The sequence below is a fragment of the Merops nubicus genome, unplaced genomic scaffold (assembly GCF_000691845.1).
Source record: "Merops nubicus isolate BGI_N331 unplaced genomic scaffold, ASM69184v1 scaffold12847, whole genome shotgun sequence".
Classification (NCBI taxonomy): Eukaryota; Metazoa; Chordata; class Aves; order Coraciiformes; family Meropidae; genus Merops; species Merops nubicus.
In genome coordinates, this window is record NW_008621045.1 from 21,947 (window position 1) to 47,210 (window position 25,264).

Here is a 25,264-nt window from a genome sequence, read left to right on the forward strand (position 1 = left end):
TGCTTATTCGAAGAAGCTGAGAGACAGAGAGACACTCTCAGGCTGCCTTTACACTGTTTTTTTCCCAAATGTATTGTCACTGGTGCGGCTGTTCTATCAGTGGTGGCCTGTGGGTCATCACCAGAGGGAGATGAGACACTTCATCCTGTTCCCCAGAGCATTTAAGACACAACTGCAAAACACAGAACATCGCAAAGTGCTTCGCAGTGCTCTGTATGTGCAAGTAAACTTTCCAGTTTAATTAACATCCTTCTTTAAATTGTGCATGTGGTTTTCCAAGAATGGTTGCACAAAGTACACAAAATGGTGCCCTCCTAGTATATATCCATGGATTTCAATAGCCATTGGGATCACAGAAGAAAATCAGCCCTTCATGTACTCCATGACCCCTGCAGGTACTCGCCTGGCCCTTGCCAGGATGCTGTATCAGCACAGCCTGCCCTCTTTCTAATAGAGGATTTTAGTATTAGTTGTGTTACAAACAGTAATGCTGGTTTGTGACCAGCTTGAGTAGGCACGTTCCTGTCCTTTTCCTCACTGCACAGGAACAGAGGTGGTGGGCCAGACGATTTAGTCCCATACCCTCCTCTACCTGGCTGAGAAGAGTGCTGGGGAAAACTATAAAGTAATGATGAGTGTGTAGTGGACTTCCCCTGAGTCCTATCAAGAATCCACTGAAATGAAGTTCATGAACTCCCAAGAGTTATGTCTTTATATTTAATAGCCTTCAATAGATTTTTTTTCTTTCCAGTCACTTTTCTAACTCTCATAAAATCATAACTTCCACAACATCCTGCATTAAATTTGGTAGTTTAACTATGCATTGTTAGAAGAAATACATTAGTTTGTTTTCTCCTACTGCTTCTGCCTGCTAATTTTTGTACTGTGTTCAAAACTATTCACCATCCCCTTGCCATTGTAGTTTAATAGATGTGTCAGATTCTGTTTTCAGTCACTATCCTGAGCTGTTTAAACATTCCACATATAAAACTGGTCCATACATTCAGTTATCCTTGTTGCTGTCTTTGCACAGTTTCTAATTTCACTACAGCCTTTATGAAATTGGCACAGTAAAACTTCAAATACTAGTTAAGATGCTGGGACACCACAGGTACCCACAGTGGAATAATGTGCTCCCTTTTTTTTTTTTCCCTTAAAAGTTTGAGTATTCAATATGCTATTTTTGGACTGCTGAGTAGCATTGTGCTGGATTTTCTTTGGCATAATATAAAAACATTAGCAAATGGTACTAATAAACTCAGAGCCCGTTACTGTAAGTGTTGTTGGGACTGGGTTTTCTCCTTGTGCCTTGTTTTTGTTCTGTCACTATTGAATTTTATCTGATGGTTTTTTGCCCTCTCACTCAGCAGCACGGGGTCCTTTGGCAATTCTTGAGTCAGTCTTTGCTTTAGCACTCTTAGTAGCATCACTGAATGTGGTCAGCCAACTATTCTTTTTCCACATAATTTAAAAACATATTGAAATGCATAAACCATTAATAATATTTTCCACTGTAAAACCCAACTATTTCTGCCTAGCCTTCTTTGTTCTTTTAACTATTTACCCCTGCAAGGACCTTCCTGCTTACCCTCACAGATTATATCCTCTTAAGAGCCTTTGAAAGGCATGTGGTGAAATCTCTTCTAAAGTTAAACTATATCAGCTGGATTTCCTGTGTCCTCAGGGTTGCTGAATACTTCAAAGAACTAATGAATTTATGAAGAATTACTTCTGCTTACAGAAACTTCATTGATTCCTTCCCAATGTGTATATCTCTTGGGTCTGCATTACAGTTCTTGCCAATTTGGCCAGTAAAGACAGCAATTCTTGGTCAGTATGTTCCTTAACTCTCTCCTGAAACCAGCATCAAATTAGCTACCTCCCAATTTTCTAGTGTCATGTTTCCAGGAAGAAATAGCACATCATAATTAGAAAATTACCTATTTTATTTTTGGACACAACTGATAATTTTGCACAAGTACCTGGTCCTGGGAATGTGTTACTGCTCATTTTAGTGTGTTATTCTATAACCTCTTTACTGACACACCAATCTGAGACAGATACCCTGACACTTCCTATGAAGAATGGTCCCAGTAATGTGGTTGCCCCTGTAAAGTCAGTCTAGTTTTCTGATGTTCTGTGAGCTCTCCTGCACCCAGAGAGCACCCTGAGCACTCCTTATGCCTTAGCAGCATCAGGCTTCCAGCTTCTCATCTGGCTGAAGAAGCCTTTATAACTGGTGCCAAAAAAAGCAGAAAAACTACAAAACTAATTCTGTGTGAAGCTCCAGCAGATCACTCACAGTCACCCGAGTCTGGTTTTGCTGCTATCGTGTCATCTCTGCAAACTCCCTGCATCACTGGTATTTTCTGGTACCTAATTTATATTGGTTACTGACCATGAATACTATTCTAGTATTCACACAGCCCCAACTGGTTCATTCAGCTGTTCCTTAAACTGCTAATATGCACTGTGTTGGGTGGATTGTCTCTTGTTTCAGCATGACCACTGCACAAAACCAAGGGCTGGTCCATTCTTGTCAGTCTCAAAACACTCATGTGTGCTCACACACGCACACCTGCAAACTTGGAACAGTTCCTTGGGGTTTTTAAATTACATTTACATTTTTCACTCTGGGCAAGAGCTAGTTTGAAATCTCTGACTCCAAACAGCTCTGTTACTACCAGCTTCTCCTGTGGATCTGCTTCCCAGCCTCCTGCCAGCAGAGCAGAAGCTTTGTCAGCCACCTAATGTGGAGGACAGCAGCTCATTTCCAGAGGGACTGACACCTTCAGTGCCTTACTTGCAGAGGCAGGAAAACAAGACAAATTCAACCCAGAGTGCTGTAACCAAAGACAAACTGACTAGGTTGCTTGGAAACAAACACCAAGTAGAACAAGTTGTGACCTTTACTCTATCTTATCTGTACTCCTCTTGTCAAGACAAACACTGATTTGATGGACTTTCTATGTAGTCAGCTCTGTCCTTGAGAGCTAGTTTAGCTGGCAGCGTTATTCATTAGCTAAATGAGATCATTTGACATTTTTGCAAGCATCACTGACAAGCTACCAATAGAAATGCAGCAGCAGCATAAGGAAGAATTGCTATCATATTTGGGAAAGAAAAATGTGATAGAAGGCCAAATTTTGTTGTGTAAATCATCCATTACATATGAGTAACAGAAGCAAAAGTCAGAACTGGTTTTCCTGCAGTGTTCTTTTGCTGACTGCATAGCCAATAGGAAAAATATTCTCATCAATAAACAGCATACAGGCCATATCTTTCCTTCTGTTTCTAAATTATACACAGAAGATATGAAGGATATGAGATGGCCAGACACCAGAGGAATAAAAAGGTTTATATATTCACTCACCGTGCAAGATGAATTGAACACAGGAGCAAACTGAGAAACTAAGTGACCAGTCCAACTCCAACTGCATAGCCATGACTGTGAAACAGGGCCATTATTATGGATGCGTTCTTCCCCCTGCTCCCAGCCCTATTGGTGTCCCACCATCACTGGGAGCCCTGTCAGTAACAGGAAATCCTACATAGTGTACTCACTACACATATTAAATTAAACAAACCAACCACACACCCCCACTGCAGGCAGAGCCAGCTTTTACGCTGTTAGCATAAAAGCAGGACACCTGACATTAATGCTGAAGGTGGGGGCACCTGGTGGTGATGTCCTAATTGGTTCGCAGGCAAGGCCAGGCAGACCCTGTGTGAAAACCGATCAGGAGGGTCTATCCTGCCTGGTTGTGGACATCACCCACATGTCAACCCTGATTCAGGGCTGGGGGATTAAATCCCTGCACTTCAAGTGTTCAGCCTGCTTAGAGTAATCACCACCTGTGATGTTTCCATCCTTTTAAGCTGCACTTCTAAGCTGAGGAAAGGTAGTTCCGAACTTTAAGCTCTCTAAGAGAGCTGGTTTAAACTGGTAGTCTATTTAACAGATACAAATGCCCAGCCATAAAATGCATCTCAAAACTTCAGTCAAGTAACAGAGCTCCAGAAATGTACCAAATCTGTGGTAGCACTGTTTGGATACCAATTAATGACAGTTTTCTACTGGCCTTAGCAGCCATTGCTGTTACAGAGGTTACTTCTTGTTGATTGAAGCACAGTAGAAATACAACAAATTAAGTTTATGCACCTTGAGGACGGGTAGTGGTAAGTGTGATGCAAAGCACATGGGATGTTGTAAAACAATGCTGCATGCAGTGAAAGAGCAAGTGAATACCGAGTTCTAGAGTTGGCATGAGCAACCAAAGTTGCTATGATTCTGGGGACTCCTTGACTATATACAGTGGGTGTAATACAGTGGCAGGCCTGTGCCTTTTATATATCATAATTTCATTTTGTCTCTGGACAATTTCATTCCAACTGGGGAATAGAAACAATATAGTGTAGTCTATAGTGGTACATAAATATAGATTAGCTTATAATTGGGAGGGTAGGTCTACTGCATCATTTCATATTTCTAATCCAAACTGATTTAACCCAAGTGGTACACATTTGTCAGTCAAGAACAGAACCGAGTAATGGGATGTCATTGGGATATTAAGTCAAATGGCAGTGTCTGTCTTTAGCAGAAATGGTGTGAAATTAGAAAACAGTGAATTTAGATGTTTGTGGAGGAGTAGCTATTTTCAGTCAACTTAGTGGAAAATCTAAGGGGTAAAAGCATTCTGATTTATGTTGTTCATTATTTCTAAGCATAGTTTCATTGAAATAAAATCTGAAAATTTTTGATAGAAGAGGAAAGTTGGGCATAATTTGAAACTCGCAAGTTATTTCTGACCTCAGGATTTATTACGTTCTATCATAAAAAAAGATTTTGCTTTTATTAAAAAGTTACAAAATCCTGTGCTTGCAGGAGAATGCATTCAGTGTGTAGCTTGCTTTATAACTCAGTTCCTATTATCTTTAGCCCTTCTTTCTATTTTGTAGATTTGCCTTTTGTTCTAGTGAAGTACAGTGAATGTATGATAACTCGGTCACACCTAAATGCAAGATTCACTTAAAATGTTTTCAGTTTTTCCTTTTAGTTTAAAAACCAACTTGTTCACAGCCTATAAAGTGGAAAGGTAATTGAGAAGCAGGTTTCTTTTGGGGGAAGGATGTTTTGTCAGTAGGATACCATTTTGCAACACATTTTAAATTGTTGGAGAATGATTCCAAGTGTGATTTAAAACCTTTTATAGTTCACTTTAACATTGTTGGTATGAACAGGAAGAATATGGGTTTGGAAAACTGGTTACTAAACTGGTCTATCAGCTTATCAGATGTTACTTTAGGGAGGACTCAGATCCTCTCCACTTTAACCATCAAAGTGAGAAAGCTAGTTGCAGCACAGCAATATTCCAGTAAAATTTTGACTGGTTAAAGCTCAGTTGTGGAAAAGCAGTCCGGTCTAAACCAAAGCCAGAATCTCCTGTATCAATGTCTGAAGAAAAGAAGCCAAAGCTAACAGTACAGCATATATGAAAGAACTAAAAAAAACAGCCTACTTAAATGAGCCTTAAATAGCCTCCTTCATTCCTAAGGTCACTCAACTGCCTCTGGCCAGATTTCCACTTTTGTCACCAGTAACATTCATTTCCCTTGAAGCAATAAGGAGAATGTTAATTGGTCATCTTTAATTATTTTTTATATCAAATTCTGTCTTATATAGCAATTAAATATTTAGTTTATAATAGAAAGAATTTCCTTTCTTTTTAAATAATAAAAGCTTGATTTATTTAAAAAAAAAAACAAACGTATCTTTCTGGAACAAATGAGAATTTACGTCAATGTCTTTAAAAAACAAGCTGCTTTTGTGTCACAGCTCATGAGAAATACAGCAAACTAAAGAAAAAGGTCAAAAGGATGGAGAAATGAAGTTAATGAGGTAAGCAAGGGTTATCCAGTACTTGAATGTCAGCATAACCTAGACCTTGCCTGAGGGATTGTCCTGCCAAGGCTGCTAGCCCTTCTGTTGGATTTACATGCTGAGGGTGACAGCAACAGGGAGTCCATCCCTGAGTGCCCGTGCCTCCAACCACCCTTAACTTCTTTGTATCTCAGGGATCTGTGAATGAAGCCACAAGATCCAGGAGAAACACAGGTTGTAGGGTTCCTTGTCTATAGTCCAGATATCTTTTAATAGTGACCCCCAGTCAATATTCACAGCTCTGCTTGGAACCATATACAAGTAGACAAGTATTAAGTGCTCATGTTAAAGCAACAAAACATATACACATAAAGCAGCCAGACTCCAAATCCCTCACATCTCCCATCTTCCAAAGCAAGAGGATAGTATGTCATTTGGTTGGAGAAAGGTTTTCAAATAAAGCCCCAGTTCCTTAATGTTCTTTTGATGGATCTTGATCTTTCCCAAGGTACAAGATTGCATTACTGTGTTATAGTAAAAAGCCCCAACCAGTGAGGCACTTTGAGTCAGTGCCACAGCCAAGGGAGGGAAGCCTTCTGTGGGGAGGAAGAGAGCAATTCTTATGCATGATTTGTATCTCTAAGGTCTAAGCTTTCAGTAACTGTTGAAAGCCAGCATTATAAATCCTAAAAGTCATTAATGTCAACCCCAAAGTAACATGACTGCCTAATCACAGAGCGATGAAAGCTTCTCTGTTGAGGACAGCAGGTGCCTCTTCCTAAATGCTAAACATAGCCTTGCTGTTACTAACAACAAAAATCAAGATCTACTTTTTGAAGAATGACAGCAGGACCTGTTGACTTTTCAACTTGAGGGGTTCAACTAGGACCAGCAGAGTTGAAGGGATGGATCTGAGGACACTGCACTGCATGCAGCTGGTCTGTTTACTGCCAGCCAGGAATTCAGGCTCCTCATCTGGCACGCTCTAGGAATATTCCTTTAAGGGAATTAATTTGGATGGAGAATCCTCAGCCTGGAAAGCGTATAAACCATGCAGTAGTAATGAGACCATCTCTTAGAACAGTAGTGCCACATAGACAGGGTCAGTGGTGCCAGCACTGAATGAGAGCTCCTTTGACAGCAGCCTTTAGGACTGGGTTGCTGATGAGTAGAGGTGTCCATACAGCTGTTGTGTTGCCTTTTATTACTGCTGCCCTTGTGAGCTCCCAGCAGCAGCTAGTAATATTTTCTTTGAAAAAACACTTCAAATTTTCCTTGCAAGATGCCAGTGCATTCTCCAAGCCATGTTATTGCTTAGAGCATTGATGATGCTAGCACTTCCTGACTGCTGTGCCTACTTGCATCAGAGTTAGCATCAATGCTCAAGGTACTTAGGCAAGAAAGCCTGGCAGCAGCTGCTTCAGTGCCTTCTCTGTGCCTAAAGAAAGAATACGATGCTTGCATACTCACACTGGGAGTATTGGTGGGACCCTTGTTTGGGATAACCTTTTCCACTAATTCGGTTTTTTAACTTCTTCAGGATGAGAAACAGCTTCCACAGGTAGTTAAGTGAGCATAATCTGAATCTTGAATATTGAAAAGTGGGTCCTGCTATTTTGTCTGGAATACATACAGGCTCAAGGCATCATAAAAATAGAGTGCCTAGAACAGTTTTTAATAACAGTATTGTAAGGGAAAACCCTCTTTCTGTGGCAACTTTCAGGTTCATCATAACGACGTTTAGTATGTTGGACACTGTGGTACTTTGTATCAGGAGGAATACTCAAACCAAGTTATGGCCATGAGAAAGAGAAGATTTGATTAAGGAAAACAAACAAACAAAACCACACAAAACACTCAACCCCAGACTGATCTGGAACAAGTCTGACTCTGAAAGGCAGCCAGTAGCTAGACACTGCTCAGGGCCCATCTTCTTGCCCCAGAGGGTGAGAGAGAATTGAGAAGACATTGCAACTGTGCCACCTTGCATGTCTGAACACAAACAGGTGAAACGCCATGGGCAGGCTGCTCTCATACAAAACGAGCATGTAACCTGCTGCAGGATTCACACCGACTTGTACTCAAAGACCACGTTTAATTAAAGCACACTCTGCTTTAATTACACCTAATTGCCCTTTTGAGCCAGGCAGACACTTTCAGAGAGAAATTTGCTTGCCAATGCTGAGTGGAAACTTTAAAACTCACTTAAGTCAGTTTATTTCTCATCACTACTGCCTTCTGATTTGTAAGCTGCCAAACACAGCATAAGCAAAATGGTGAAATCTGTTTTCCTCTACCAAGTGACAACCTGTATTTCACACTTTATGTTAACTCACAAAACAACGGAGATACTGAGTGACATAAATAAAAAAGTGAAGCATAAGGTAGCACCGGGAATTTGTGTTTGAAGCTTTTGCTTTGACTCTAAAAGTGTTTTAAAATATGAGGTAAGCAACAAAACACACTATGTATGCACAACAAAGTTTTAGTGGAAAAAGCACATTTCAACAGTATGGCCATTGAATGACCATTTGTATATGGCTGCTCACATTGTGGCTGTGCAGACATTGAAGCATTTGACTTGAAGACTTTTAGTCTAGAGGAAAAGGGACATGACACCTGCTTTCATCTGTGTACAGCATTCACAGTGTAGATGGTACTTAATGCTGTACCTGACAATAGTGCCACTCAGCCACAAGACTGAGCCAAGAGAATTTCTGCATTTCATGCACAAGCTGTTCATCCCTTCAAAGTTTTACAGGCATTTGATTTGGTTGGTTTCTTCTTCCCTTGCTGATAGCTTTTTTTTTTTTCCTCCTCATTTCTGTCTTTTTCCAGCCACTGCCTCCCAGATCCTATTCTCTCTGCACTCCTTGAAACCTTGTTTCAAGTTTCTAGCTCCTGAAGTGTCATAATTTCATTAACAGACATAATGATAGTTATCACCTGAAAGAACAGCGTGTCCCTAGGAAATATCTAATTTGGTTAATTTACCTAATATGAGGTAAAAGAAATTCCAGCTCACAGGGTAGACATCACTTAATCCTGATTCCTTCTTTCATCAGAAAAGACCATTTCCTGACCATGATGAGCATAAAGCCAAGGGGGTAAACAAACTTCTGTGGAGCACCCAAAAGCAGCAAGGTTTCCATCACTATTTTCCTCCTCACAATTAGGCCTGAGACCACCCCCAGAGGCTCAAGCAGAGTCCCAGCTTCAGTGTCAGGGTGACTTTGGCAAAAGGTTGCACAGGCTGAGGAAGGGTGAAGGCAAAAACCAACATAGATCATCTGCTTCACCTCATTAAGTGGCTGGCTTCCTCCACCAATGATCTCCCTCATACTGGCTGGTTCAAGGACTGTCTTCTACATCTGCCCTGAACCAGATACTTTGTGCAGGTTAAGCTTTCCAAGCCTCATTATTAAATCTGACTCTGAGTACCTAAGGTGCCCTTAATACAGGGTTTGGCCAGACTCAGGAAGCCCATCACACAGCTCTTCAACAACCTTCTTTCTGCTCATATCCAGGAGTCCCATCCATTCTCTCTGAGCCTCATTAGTTACACAGAAGCTTCAATGTTATGGCAAGAACGTTCTCACCAGCTTCCCCACTCTTATACTGCACAATAACACCAAAGTAAGCACATATGATGCCCACCTTCTATCTGGATGCCTCCTGGGCCAGAGGTCTTCTCTGATTTTCATCTGGTCCTCTTGGCAGAGAATTTGCACATTCACCACTTTCAACATTCCTATACAGGAACAGTATCAGCAGATGTCCACCTTGACGAGTTTAAATTTCTGCAGAATCCTTCTGCTTCTCCCTGTCTCACTAGACATCTCTTATCTCTATCCCATAGACACAGAAAGGAGATGGCCAGGTAGTTCCCCTTTTATAAATTGCTTTCATTGTGTTATTTCCAGCTCTGCTGCGTGTGGCAAATATGCCCAGTTATCTGCAAACATCTACCACTATCTTAACTAATGTCTTGTCAGCCTATTTCTCCTTTTCACACCTAATTCCAAATTTACTTGTGTGACAGCTTCAGCGAAAGACCAATGACTTCACAAAGGGCTGCCATAGGATGCAAAAAAAATGGGTAGAAGAGGTACTGTGCTCTCTCTCCACTTCTGTTTAGTATCATGAACTACTTAAACAGTCTTGTAGCCTCTTTCATTCCTTAAAATTCAGGTAACTTAAGATATCCTTGGATATTTCCTTTGTTGATAGGTTTTCTCATACAATGGCTGGGATTGATGGATGGATGGATGGATGGATGGATGGATGGATGGATGGATGGATGGATAGAGCTTGATTCAATTGCATAGATATAGCTATTCAGTGGCATTTGAGATGTCATAAGGGTATCCCAGAAACCGATGGAAGTAGTGGGATATGACACAGGACCTACACCCTTCTCGATCAGCATGTGGAACCATGAAGGATATCTATGGGCATTTTTATGTCTGTATTGAGCTAACTGAATTTATTGTGAAGTCACACTTTCCATGGATAACACTGTTCAAGATGGAAAAGATTTCAAACCTTGAAAACATGAAATGACATTTTGTTTGGTCACCACTCCTGTGATGACTAAGCTGTTTGAACCACTTGCTTTCATCATATGGAAGCCAATCACCAGCTCTAGCCAGGCTTCCCTCTCCATCACCTTCTGCCTTTAGGTAATTTTCTGGCAAAAGATGCACAGCAAGAGTATCCTATCTTTTTGTTCTTTCTGGCTCCTTCAAGCCTAGGGCTCCTTCTATTACAACTGGCAGGAAGTGGTTTCTCTCATAGCCTCAAGGACCATAAGACAAATAAATCCTCAGAGGGGAGGAAGGATTTTATGGTGCTATTTTGATGCTAAAAGAAAGAATAAGGAAATCAGTCAGAACAAACCCCTGGATGGCTGTTTTAGCAGTAATCCCACCCTGGCTGTAGAGGAGACATTGTCTTGCCTTTCTTATTTATTTTCACGGTGTGATCACCCCTCTTATGGAAAGTACTTCCCATTTGCAGCAGATGGAGGCTGTTACCATTACAAAGCACTCTTTTCTGGATTACTGCAGCTCCACAGATATTCGCCTGGCTGTGGAAAACGACTGAGGAGGATTCTCACTCCACAGACAGAAATTTTTTTAAATAAGGTTTTCCTGATCAGGTTCTGGATATCCCTCAGACATGGAGGCTCATATTAATGTTTATGTCAGGCACAGTTCAAGCTTATTTCTAATGCTGTCTCAACCTGATGATTATTTGTAAGGAGCATAATTTTACCAAAAAACCTCCTTCAGTGACAGACACCTCCAGCATGGGTTTATGTGCTTACTTACCATTATTCTACAGCCTTGAACACTGCACTTGCTCAAGACTCTTCCTGTGGTGCCTGCCACTCTAAAATGAGTACTCTTCAGTCTTGCTTGTATATAATGCTCTTTAATGAGGAGCATATCAGCAGATGTTTTAAAGAAACTGGAGGAGAAAGCCAGATGCTGCATCTGGAAGCAATGCCTTGCATGGGAGGCCAAGTAACTTTTGTGCTGTGTTTGGGGGAGTGCCTGCTGGCAGGTAACTTGGACACACCAAGAGGCAGACATCATTTGTGGCTCTGAACATGTCCCAAAACATCACAGGAAGCTTGTCCTCGCAAGCAACTGTTTTTCACGTGATGAAGTAGAAAGAGTCGTCAAGGGTTTTATTAGTAGTAATAGGTTTTTTACTCTCCTCATACAAAAACAAATGCCAGGTATACCAGTGAGGCATTTCCTGTTAATATATAATCTTTTTATTAATTTCATACCATTAACAATCCAAGATTATGCTGACACAAAGCGCATTTGATGGAGTTACATCTTATGACTGTTCAGAAACTGAAGCTCAATATATTAAGTCAGCTCTGTGGCTAGTAAGTAGGTCATCTGTTGGGAACAGATGTGCTCTTTCATCTGCACTGCTTGCCAGTTGGCTTTGACTTATAATGCCCTAAACGTCCTGCTCTGCTTATCTAAGGGAGAGTGTGGTGACACAGAAGGGCTAGGAAACTTTCACTGATTATTCTCCAAAGATCTCCTTAACCTAGAATTCATTTCTCACCCTTTTACCTTAAATAATCCTGATGTGTTTTGGCTTCTAGTCCACATAAGGCTGATCTGTTCTTCCAGAGCTGGAAAAGGAATGAAGGCAAGGGGATCTGGCTAACATTTATTTGGGTATCATCTGGGTTTGCCTGAGGTATTGGCTTCTAGATGAAATATTTATTTTTTGAGGGTAAGATTCTTTATTTAGCAGTTTGAATTTATCACAAAGTAATCAGTGCTAAGGATTGGCAGAAAGGTGCCTTTATGTGTGTTCCTAAATATACAGAATGAAAAATGCCACACTGCATTTGTTTAAAAGAATATTAACATACATCTTGTTCAGCTATGCGCATTTGTAGTGACATAATTTAGGAAATCAGAGCAAGGTGTTTCTGCTTGCAATGTAGAAACACAGTTTAAGTAAATTATGATTCCCTCAGTTTTGTAGGACTCATTCTTACGCCATGATCAATGATGGCCTTGGGCAATGCAATTAAAAAGAGTGGTGATCCCTAGTTTACAGACACACTGCACAGTGCAGTGACACCTTCTCTACAGAAAAAATCCCTGTGGGATCAACGACACAGCCCTTCTCAACTAGCTGATGTGACAAGGAAGACTCACATTTGCCCTTTCCAAATATTAGCAGATAACGGACAGCTAATTCTTAATGGATGCACAAGTCTAGGAGTGATAGAATAGAGAGGAGAGTAATGTGTCTTCACAGTGGGGAGTGGCAGAGAGATGCAATCATCAGTGATCCAAGGTAAAAGAATGGTCACTTTACATACGAAAAGAACCAAACAAGAAGAACCTGAGGACTTGTATGAAATTAAACAAAACCAGATACCTACCTCAAGAAGTCTGGATAGCCTAAACTTCTGAACTTTAGGAACTAGTAGGCATGCTTAATGAACTTATACATAGTAACTTCTCCTCCCAGGAGAGGCATAAAACGAAGTTAATGAGACATATATGTAGGATGTGAAGGGGGGTACGTGTCAAGGGGGATATGCAGTAGGCGGACTGGGCAGTCTGTATGCTCAAGTACCTCAGTCGATGGGGAAAGGAGGAGGGAAATTTGCGGCCGGGAGTTTAGGATAAAAAGGGGGCTGCGTCCCCCAGCAAAACTGAGAGATCCCACCGGGATATGCCCGCGGACTCTCCCTTTATTCAAATAAAGTTTTTTTATAGGATTCCTCTGTCTCCTGTTGGAACATTGACCTCCAGCAACAGCATTTTCCGCACAAGGAGCCTATAATTTCTCCTTTACTGTACACAGAACTGTTGATTGTTTTGCACACAAATTAAAGGTTTCTTAATTCACTCTTCTGCAAACCTTTCAACTAAAGCAGGCAAAAGAGGGAAGTGTTTGTTCCTGCACACATTAACCAAACAGGGATAAACAGAAATTACTGAAGCTTCTAAACCCCACTACCCGCCCCGCCTTCCCCAAAATAAAAACAAACCACAACAAAACCACAACAGAACAACACACCAAAACAACAACAATAAAAAACTCCCACACATCATTTTTGGTAGAAAACTACAGCTACCTTGAAACACAAGAGTGATGTATGCAGACATGCATCCAGAAAAAAACACTTTTGCTCCCCTGTTTACCAGATGTGTCTGATAAACAACAGGACAGACAAGCATATATTAAAGTCAAATATCTGATTAGACATCTTCTTTATCTCATTATTACAATTGTTTAAATTTTCCCACATTTTAATGGTAGCACAAGAAAGTAACTGGAACTTTAATGTACTTATGAAAATTAATCAGCATGATTCAAACATTTACTGAACAGTGATAGTTCTCTGAATTTTCTCACTAAAGGGATGTACATAACTGCATGCATACCTTCTTAAACATCCCTATGTATATCACACACCAAGACAAACAGCTTCTGTATAACAAAGTGCAATGGGGCAGTAGGATATGGCCATTTGCAACCAGCTGAAATATCCCTTTACAATCTTATTTGTACAGAGGTTTCAACTCTTAAACATAAACATCCATCTTTTTCACTCTAACTGGAGGTGTGTAACAAAGCAAAATAGGAACATTGCATTAAAAAAAAAAAAAAGAATTTTCTGTTCAGTTAACAACAATTCTAAATAACAACAAATGTGCAAGGCATCCAGCATCAAGTTTAGCTCCACTGCTGATACTTAGTTTTCCAGAAATGAAAAGAAGTCAAGGGTCTAGCTATAGGACAAATTCTATACAAAATGAGTTTAAATAGGATGAGATCACTTCATTTTCCCCTTTCTGGCTGGTGGCCTTACCACAGCAGAGAAGCTTGAAGATAGAGAACTCAGTTAAGCACCAAAAAATAAAAATCTTACCTCCACCTGCACCTGGATGTCACCAGGTTTGTTTTCAGCAAATGAAAATTTCCTGGTCTGTCCTCGCCTGTGGCCAAACTTGCACTTGTTCCTCAGGACTTGCTCATCATCTTCAATGGGTCTCCGCACATATTTGAAACGATCTTTAAGGGCCCGTTTCCATAGCAACTGCATAGGGAAAAAAATCTGCCATTACCAGTATTTTTCAAAAATCTGCCCCTTTCTTAAAGCAGGTCACTCTGTTTCATCTAACTACTTTATACAAAACTCTTGCCACTAAGTAGAAAAAGACTTGTAGGGTGGCATCCACACACGGGTGTCTTCGGGACTGAAGGAAACACAAACACCTGTGGTATAAGACTCTGTGGCAACTAAACATCAGGGCTACTGGCACTAGCATGGTTCATTAAGGATGACAGTAATTGAACCTAAGGGTTAGATTTACCCAATACAACCAGGCACGTCAATGAAACTGCAGTTTGCTTTCCATTTCTCGGCTCGACTTTTGGATGCTCTGCCAACGACATCAGGTCATGAAACTACATGGTGAATCAAATCAGCTCACCGATGCCACAGAAGACTAATGGTTTGGGTTTTTTGAGTGGATTATTTTTCCCCTGCCTCTGACTTGTTGTGCAACTGTATGATTATTGCAAGGGAGCGTGAAAGACACAGTGGGATGCTCCCTTTTGCAGGAAGCTTACAGTTATATTAGATCAAGTGTATTATTAAACTGAGTTCAAAATTACCGGATTACAAAAATCACTTAAGTAGGTCTTAGCATTTGTGAGACTCCTCAAGGCATGTAAACTGCAATTTAAAGGCAGGTCTGCATTGCAAGAGGATGGAGTCCCTGTTTCGTGGAGCCAGTCATCACTCCTTGGCAGCTGGATTTCCTCATGCATCCTTATGGACAGATGGCTGTTAACCTGCAGTCCCTGGCTGGGCATCCTATGGCAGGACCCAGGCATGATAACGACCAGGGAGGCAATTACTAAGCCAAGTCTACTAAGCATGTCTTCAGGCAAGCCCTGCAGTTGTGAATGGTCAAAATGTTTTGTCAGATCCTCAAAAGCAACTGCTTATTTCAGTTATTGAGGGGTTTCCAACAGTCAGAGGGAATAAAAATTACTCAGAAAAGTGAATGTAAATGGCAGGACATGCCAAGGGAGAGCTGTTACCTCATTTGCTAAAATTGACTCTGACACTATAGTTAAGGCTGTGCTCACTGACATACTAAACCACAATATAAACGGAAAATGATTACCCCAAATTTCTTACCAAAACTACATCCATTATTAGTTAACTTTGGTGTAAAGCAGAACTCAGTAAAAGCAGAGTAAATAGCACAGTGTTTTTCTTTGCAGCAAGTCCGACATGACTGCCTTTTTCACCCATGGGATACAGATCAGAGGGTCACTTAAAAGATGGTGGTGCAAGCAGTAGGACCCTGCATTTCTACTACTGAAGAGACTGCTCCTGCCTCCCATGGGTACTAGCTGACTTTCACGCCCCCAAGCCTAAAAGCAAGATCTCCCTTGGAAGAGCTATGAGAACAGCCCCTGTGGCATCTAACCCATATCTTCTTCAGCAGACCTGGACCAGCCAGGGCAGCTGGTCCCCCTTTCTGAGGGGACACTTCCTGCCACCCACTTATAGGCTCTTACAGAAGCATCCCCTCTCTGCCAGTCACATGTGAACATCTGAGAACTGGAAAGAAAACAAACCCATCTACATTTCTCATGTGTAAACTTCATACTTAGGATTCTGACAGAACAGGAGTCACATCATCACAAACCTGAACGTAGTGATTAGAAACAGAGCACAACTGCTCACCCAGTCTTCTCACAAGGTATATTTACAGCCTCAATTTGAGTATTATACCCCAGCACTGTTCTCAAAAGCAGTATGGTGACTGCATGCCTTGAAAATCCCACTTGGTATCTGCCTGAACCATTAAGGTTCCTAAATATATTTACAGTTCTAGCCCTATGCATTTACATATAGATATAAATACCCCAGTCTTATATGTCTAGCAAAATTTATTTGAAACATTGTTATTTTAAGGTTGTTATGAAACAAGCAAACAAAAACCTTAGCTTAACACTTCCCTGAAGTGTTCAACAGGTGTTAAAATATTTTAAAACATTATCATCTCAGAATATATTACCAGCTGACAATTTAAATATTCCCTTAGTTGAGCTTTGTCAGTTTCCTTCTGAAAACCTTTGGCTAGAAACATTTTCACTTATTCTTCTGCATGAAAGAACATGCTGACACCTATGCAGAGCTTTAAATATCCCTTGAAGTTCAAAACATTCAGCTGTTTCATCCTCCTGTCCTCGGATAAATTAAGAGTTTTAACTGAATCTATTTCTGTAATAGGATTCTCATAAGCTTAGCCAAGTCCCTTCGTACATACCTATTTCATGAATGAGACTGAGCACACACATTGATGTGGTTTCCCTAGTGGATAATGCAATTTCTAAAAAGGATGCTTTCATCAATATTTTTGAGCTGATATATTTTATTTTTGATTAATTTTTAAAAAAAAAAAAAAAAAAACTAAACTACTCCAGGTTTACAATGCTTGTAAGGAAGCAGAAGGATTAGGCTGTGTCTGCCTGACATAGAAAGGAAAGGATTACATGCAGATTAAAAGCAGTAATTTACTAGCGAATAATCATTTTGTGCACAGTGGTTACATAAATCAGACATGTCAGCACTGGCATCCCAGCTTTCACCAGCATCATGGCACTGCTTGGCAGCCCCGAGCTGGAAGGAGCTGCTTAGGCAAAGCTTTTGCATGCAGTGCAGATAAGAAGCCCTCTCTTTTCCTTGCTCATGTATGGTTGTCTTGCAATCAGACACTTTTCAACTGTTATCTGAAATGAAATGAAATAAGGGCAGTGACTCCAAGTGGTTGGTTGTTACCCTTGTAAAAGGAATAAATACAAATAGAATAATATCTTGAAGTACTCAGAAACAATGTCATGCCAATTTTCTCTTGCCCGCTGTGACTACAACCTTGGCTTTTTCTGTATAACCGATTTGTCTGTAACTACTTACAAATGTTGCACTAGTTATATTATAGGTCATAAATCAAATAACCCATTTCATTTTTAAATTGAAACTTTTTTTTTTAATGCTTTATATGTTACTTTAGGATAGCATTGTTCTTTAAGTAGAAGAAAACATTGCCATAAAAATTCCTTGTTAATCACTTTAAAGCACTTTTTCCAAAAGTTAATCTTGGGATGGGGTAGGGAAATTAATTTCACTCCAAGTGCTCCATAAGCCTCTTACACTGTTGGGTTTCATGTTTTGTTGTTTGGTTTTTTTTTTGTGGTTTTGTTTGTTTGGGTTGGTTTGTTTGTTTGTTTGTTTTAACTATTTCTTTTTCCTGTAACTTTGACAAGAAATTAAAAGTGTGAATATTTGAAAGCATGTTTATGGTATTCTAAATATATTAAGTTAATCTTATTAATCTACTAGTCCTGGAAACCGTTATTCCCAGAGGCCTGCCCACCTGAACTGCAGTGTTTGATGTGTCCCTTTCTCCAGCCTTACAACACACCAAAAGGAGGTAGATCTCTATCAGACACAGACATCTGTGCACAGCTGGTCACCTAAGGTTTTCTTTGAAGAGCACAGAAAGAACCAAAAACTTCTACAGTGCTATTTCTCTCTTCCCAATGTAGACAACAAAACCACATTATATGAACTACATCTCCAGAAGTTTACGCACATGTTGTAAATAATGTAACTAGCATTTTTGCTAAAATACTACTCGCATGTTACAGGTTTCTTTTTCCACATCTAGCTATCAGACCCCAAATAAAGACCTCTCTGCTTTGACTTGTCTCCAGACCCATCTGGATGTGTTCCTCTGTGACCTGCCCTAGACTAGAGGGTCTTGGTCTGGCAAGGGGGTTGGACTTGATGATCTCCAGGAGGTCCCTTCCGACCCCTAACATTCTGTGATTCTGTGACTCTGAATTATTTTATTGAAGAGTTTTCTTAAATACTTTTAATGTACTATTCAAAAACTGTAATAATAACTGTCTAATTATTATAGATAAACAAATTTGAGGTATTTAGAACATTTTGGTAATTTTTTATGTCTTACAAAACCTGTGAATGAATGCTGTTATCAGAATCAACAAGCAGAAATTATTATAGTCCTGTGCTAGCCCAAGGTAATTCTGAAAGAAAAGTCTAGAAAAAAACTTCATTTTTTGAGCTGCTGAAGATAGCTTTTTTGAGAAAATATGAAGAATGGTGTTTATTAAATTTTTGTTGTTGCTGTTCATTTATTTTTTAAAGGTATACAAATTGTTTTACTGCAAGACTTATGCTAAATAGCCGTGTGCATGTGTAGGGTTTGTTTTAAGCCGTTGCTGTTGTAACACCCAACTATCTCAGATCAAGAAAAAAAGAAATATTTATAGCCTTTGTGATTGTGAAGGAAGGACAGAATGTCTAACAGTAGGGCAATAAAAATAGTAATTCATTCTCACGCCCTCCTCCAAAATTAACTATACAGACATATACCTTCAGTACATTTTTTCCTGCCTCAAGCAATGGAGGGGCTGGCTCAGAAGGGTTAGACTTGCAATATTGCAAACTGCTAATTCCAGCTGCCTCACTTACTTATGGTGGTTTCTTCCATATATGCTTTCTAGCAGGCATGAGAGAAATATCAAGATAGAAGAACAACTCTGAAGTCTCAGCCCCATCACATAACTTCTGCCAGCACCAGTTCTGGGATCGATCTGGGACCACAGCTGGTCTTGCTGAATTGAAAGCCCTTTGAAAACCTAGCTCAAGAACATCTGTTTAAAGACAGTTTTTAAAAGATAAAGGCTGTAAAAAGGTCTTTGGACCCCTCTGGAACATCACTGCAGCTCTTCTTCACAAAGGGAGCCAGGCAAAGCCCTAGAATAACCCAGGATACTGCCTGGGGACCCCCAGTGGCGTGTTCAGAGAGGAATCCCAATTGAAAATAAGGGTGGACAGTTGCTCTCTGATCCTTCTGCTCCCTCTCTCCTTTCTGAGATGTGTTTTTCTTTAGTCCCTTCCCTCCTACAATGCCTGGGCTCAGGGGAGAATGAGAATAGCCATCCTTTAATCCTTATATATTTTTTATTCTCAACATTATTTTGCTTTCTGCAGTAACTGTACACAAGATAGATATTTATATACATTTGAAGCTAACAATCCCCACTGAGTCTCACAAGCTTTTACAAGATGCTATAAAAGTATCACATAGCAAAGCAATGATGTGAAGTCAAAAAGGAAACACTGCCCTCTGAGACTACAAATATGTACTCTTGGTCACAAACGTGAAAAAATGCAGCTGAAATTTAACTGATCTCCTTCCACTGCTTTCTTTACATTCCCATTGCAATCCCAAACAGTGTTTTTAAATAACTTTTTTTCTTTTTAATTAGGCCCAGATTCCCAACATACCTAAACCCGTAGTATTACTACATGCTGTAGCTAGATATCTATCACACAAGCAATTATATTGCAAGGAGCATCAGTCATATGTTAGGCAGCTTTTTAAAGGCTTGGCTTCTTTGTGATGCTTTCTGTTTGTCTGTGTTGTTTCCTTTTTTTTTTACAAAAAGTCCTATTTATTTAAACTCATCCTTTAAGGAAAATCAATCCAAAAAGAAACTGTACCAACACTCTTCCAGGGACTTCACACATGAGCCTGCATGGTCTCATAAAGGCTTTGAGGAATGGCTCTAACTTGATTAATCTTTAATTAATACAATGAAATAAGAATGTAACTTGCCAAACATGTCAAAAGGAAGCTTACAGCTCTGAATACAGTATATAAGAAATTTGAATATTGATTTCCTCCGACCTAGATTATTTTCTTGTGATCAGTTATGTGGAAAAAAAAATATTTCTGTATTTTTCAAGGTGGAGTACTGTTTACCATACTTACAAACCCATTCCCATCTTCATCAAGGAACGGATATGCCTGCAGCAGAGCACTGACAACAACGTTATATTGCTGACTGTTCGGGTACCTGTGTAAACAAGATGGAGAAGGAAAAGAAATAGTTGGTATTCTAGACAGTATTAGACAACATCTGGAGTCTGTACTGATAAACATTAAACTGACTATTTCTAAGACTACCGATTCCCCTCCAAATAACAAAGGGAATAGCTTTAAGGTTTGTATGAAATCTCCCTATTGGCTCCAACAGGTTTCAGGCCTTTAGCCTCCTTTTATTAAGCAAATGTATTAGAGATAATGGCCTTACATCCATTTGAAAATTTACTTCTGCAGACAATAGTTAATGTCCCCAAATAAACATAACTGTCTACTCACAGTGATCCTTCCAGGTATTTTGTCATGTCTGCTTGTAAAAATTCAATAATCCTTATTCTCATACTGTGATCAGGGCATTTTTTTTCTGCCAATATGCACTTGACATCGTAAGGGAAGTCTGGCAAAGCATAAGCACTTGTCCACTGCAATGTCTTGTATCTTGCAAAATAAGATTTCAGATTTTTTCTGTAGAAGAAAAGGTGTCATCACAATCACATCCTTCTTTTATGGGAATGCAAGCAATAAGGAAAGAAAAATACAAGCAAAAACTCAACACAAAGGAAAGTTATTGCTATAGAAATTTGAGGGTTGCTCTTCTGCTTTCTACATAAAGAATACCCACAAAAGCTGCAATTAAAACACATGTGGTCAAAACTAGATGTCAGCTGTGAAATGTTTTAATCAGCAGATGCTAGAAGATTATCATTAACTGAAAGCAAAAGGCAGAGGAACTTACTAAGGAATTGTTGCTGTTGCAAAATAATTTTGTCATGATATATAATGTCTCCCACCCGTTCTGCTAACTTACTCATGAACGTAAGCAGAACAACTTAATTGAATAAAATACTGTACAAGACATTAGCTAAGACTGTCCTCCCACAGGGGAGAGCAGCGAAGGTATGAACACTGTTATCATCAGCACAACATCTGGAAACAATGCAGATACAGCCTGTAAGTACCCAGCTTACAGCTCCCATTCCAAGAAGACCATCAGCACTACTTACAGACGTCACACCTCAGCTGGGGCGAACTTGAGGCAGGATATAGCCACTGACTACCCAGGTGCTTCCTGCCTCCAGAAAGCCTGCTAAACCCTAATTCCGAAGGGCCATTGGGCAAAATAGAGATAAATTGAGCTGGAAGGCAATCCAGAGCCACCTAAAAAGTGGAGTGGTTCTAGCAGCCTTAGACAGCTTCCCAGCTATTTTAGGCCAGCCCCAACACAGAAATTTCAAGCAAGAGATGCCAAAGATCTGAAGAGTCCTGTTATATATGTGGTATCAACATAGTTCACATATGCTGTAATTTAATAGCTCTCTGAAATTTGGAAACAGTTACCAGACTTCTAAAAGAATTTTAAAAATAAAAATAAAATCATAATAGATGGCAAATGTAAATGCTTACATGGTATATACAGATACCTATAAAGTTATGGAGGCAAATTATTGCTAGACTTCAGTCCAGTCAAAATACTCAAGTTTTCACTCCTAAAGGTCTCTACAGTACCCATAAACAAGAGATAGATACATGAGCAAGAGTTGTGAAAAGTCTTAGCAATGTTTTAACTGAGAGGTTTTGCTATCCAGCCTCTTTCAGATAAGGATGTAAAAAACCAAACCAAAACAAACACAACAACCAACAAAAACAAACAAACAAACAAACAAAACCACAAACATGGTAACCAATATCTTTAGGCTAGTAAAATCAACTGCAATACCAATGGATGAGCATTTGCAATAGGTTAGTTTATATTATTTTGAAAGGTTACTATATATGTGAGAGGCAGGTTATTTTGCACCCCTGTAGCATTATTTATAGTCCAAATATCTTCTTGCATAAGTTAGCTTGTAACTCTCATAAAATTTTTGACCTGATTATGTTGCCATACCATCTTGGTGTCTTTTAATGGGGTCGGTAGCTTGAAGGCTAATAAAATCTCTACAGCCATGACATAACTTTACCAACCCCAGCACTGTTGCAAACTGTGATGCAATGCTGAAAAAATAAGTAAAATGTGGGTACTATCATCTGATCCTTGTAGATATATTAATAGCAGCACTCAGCACTACAGTTTCCCCCTGCAAGATGGGTACAAAGTGGCCAGGGACGCTGTCTCTCCAAGCTTACTTGCTTAACAAGAGATGCAAACTGTAGTGAACTTCTGTTAGAACTTCACAATCTCAAAAGAAGGAAAAGCTCCGTGAAAAGTGGCAAACATATCCACACAGACACATTTGTGTCCTTTTTTGGTGATAAAGTAATACACAGATGGGAAAATAAAACCCAACTTAAATTCTGAAATCACTTGGAAATCCCTTCTATGCAAATGAAGTGCAGCTGTTCAGTGTGGCATCAATAAGGAGCCTGTACGTTTGATTCCTGTACTTTCACTGACTTCAGTGATGTGATGCAGCAGACATGCTGCAAGTTACTACCATTTTCAACATGTTATCATTTAAACTAGCTCAAAAATGTACATAAGTTTAAAATGTGCAGTAATTCTTAGTTGAGCAGCTTTGATGTTTCTATTGTGAAACCAGTGATATCGAATTGCCATTTCAAAAAGTGGAATGGTTTAGCAAGTTCAGTTCAGGCAAACAGAACTGTACTAATTTCCTTGAAGAAAATAATTTTTTCTTGGAGGTGGGATGGCTAATAGCCATGGAAGCATGATAACTCGTCCCCACCAGCCCATTCACATTTGCCAGTATAACAAAAATACCTCAAATTCCATTTCTCTTCAGCCTTACTTGACACAGAAAATACTCCTTTGCTGTCCAAACAAGATCCAAAAATTCCTTTCATCTCCACAGTGCAACAGATTAAACATTTTACTAGCTTTTGCTGAAATTATCACTGTTAAGACAATTGTGTTACATATGTGCAGTAATATTTTACAGTGAGATAAAGGTTAGTCTGAAGAGAAACAATTCCACATTAAACTTTATCCCCAGAAAGGCTCACATGCAAGCTTGTTTAACTAAAAGAACAGTTCAGTTAAACTGTATATGCACTGGGATTTATGCATAAAGCCAAGACCTTCCTTGATTGTGGAGAACAGCATTACGGCTTACAGACTTAGGTACAAAAATATATAGCCTGTTTCTAACCACTCCTCTCTGGTCTTCTAGCTAACCTGAGACACAGAGATAAGATCAAGATCTCAAAGTACAAATTCCTACATCTTTTCTCTCAGTTCTTAAGACATTTGATGTAACTAAACCAAGCCAACGCGTATCTGCTGCCAAATATCAGTGCTTCCCTCCTCCCACTGTTACATGTCTCTACTCCTTTCTTACTGGTACTGGGAAGCCTCCAAGCCTGCAGCAAGTTACTTCAAGAAGCTACAGTGATGAAATTCTTTATTTTTCATCTTGGTTTAGTTTTCTCTGTTCAGGTCCCAAAAATGGACCCCCATGACATGAAACGAATACGAGTGCAGGTGAAGCAAGCTGGTCTCTCTAGCTACAGTATGGAACTGCATCCTAAGAAGCACATCCTCAGCAAGGACACAACTCATCACAGAGCTTCTGACCACTTATCTTTGGTAGATGACCGCTTTACTTACTGTATTGTCACAGCAGTTTCACACAGCTATTTCTTTGGTTCTGTTAGAGCTTTACTATGCTCATTCACGGCATGTTTACTGAGATACAAAACTACAAAATAACATCATTTTGGCAGATGTTTGTCTTCTTCAGCTGGGAAAAACAACCAAATCAAACCAAATGAGAACAAAAACAGCCCCCACAACCACAAACCAACCAACCAACCAAAACCAACCAACAAATCAAAACCCCTCACCTCTTTAAATTAAACAAACCTTGGGACCCTTAATCCCAGGGAATATCTTGTTTTACTTCCAGAAAGACAAAGTATTTTGCAGCATTACTCAGATATTTGATGAAAGTTTTAGACTGCACAGGAATGAAGAGTGAATACAGTATCTTGGTCTCCAAGCTCAGTATTCTCTGCGACCTCACACCAAGAGACAGAGCTGACTGAATTAGCTCTAACAAGTAAGTAGAAATCATCTTGTCATCAATATAGACAGATCATTCAAGATAGCTGTTCAAAGTGCAGTAGACAACTAGAAACAGATTCAAATACTTGATTGTATCAGTTGGTAATTTTTAAGCTTCTGCATTTTCAGCATACCAGTAAGAAGGATCAGTTTCCTGCATCCATTTAGTTCATTTAGGAAAAAAATTACTTAAAGGCCAACTAAGCACATGCATGAACAGGCTGTGTTCCACATGCTTTTCTTATTGTCTACTTTCCTAAAGTCCATGAGTATATGGTACCCATTGCTTCAACAGCTCAGGTCCAAATAACTCAGAAGACATTACAATTTAGCAGAACTTTGCTGACATCAATGGGTTTCCATGTTCAGCACACCCAGATAGAACTCAGCCACATGGGTTCCAGTTTTTCACAGGTTAAGGTCTAGCCTTTCATGTGTCTACACCAAGCATCAGCAAGAGTCCTGCCTGAAGATTTGTAGGCTGTAAAAAAGTCCATATCTACAAAGCCGAGGAAGAAACAGCAGAGAAAAGGAAAACAAGAATTTGCAGATGTGAAGGAAGGAAAAGTCTGTAGCTGTAAAAAATGTTCCTTTTCCCTAACACACATATAATATGCTTTCAAATGTATGACATTATTTAAGGTTGTAAAGGTTGTTTCCATCAAAAGGAAGAAATGTTGACAGAAGATTAAATATCAAACAAAACCTTTTCCCCCCCTCTCAGTAGTAGGATAAAATAAGGCTCTCTTTTTTTATTCACAGTTCTGAGACCTGTGCCTGAATGATTCTCATGCTTTTCTCTTCATGTGCTTCACCACCTTTTCCTACTGTCTAGCACAAATGCAGCTTCCCAGTTAT

At 39.7% G+C, this 25,264-nt stretch overlaps 1 protein-coding gene across 1 annotated transcript in view; it reads right to left on the reverse strand.

Moving 5' to 3' along the window:
- Positions 1 to 25,264, reverse strand: part of SAMD3 (sterile alpha motif domain containing 3) — a 39,756-nt gene that overhangs the window by 3,693 nt on the left and 10,799 nt on the right. The window contains exons 3-5 of the mRNA XM_008944321.1: positions 20,662 to 20,847; positions 20,272 to 20,356; positions 14,313 to 14,480 (exon numbers count right to left, since the gene is read on the reverse strand). Of these exons, the coding sequence (XP_008942569.1) occupies positions 14,313 to 14,480; positions 20,272 to 20,356; positions 20,662 to 20,847 (439 nt within the window). The remainder of the gene's footprint in view (positions 1 to 14,312; positions 14,481 to 20,271; positions 20,357 to 20,661; positions 20,848 to 25,264) is intronic.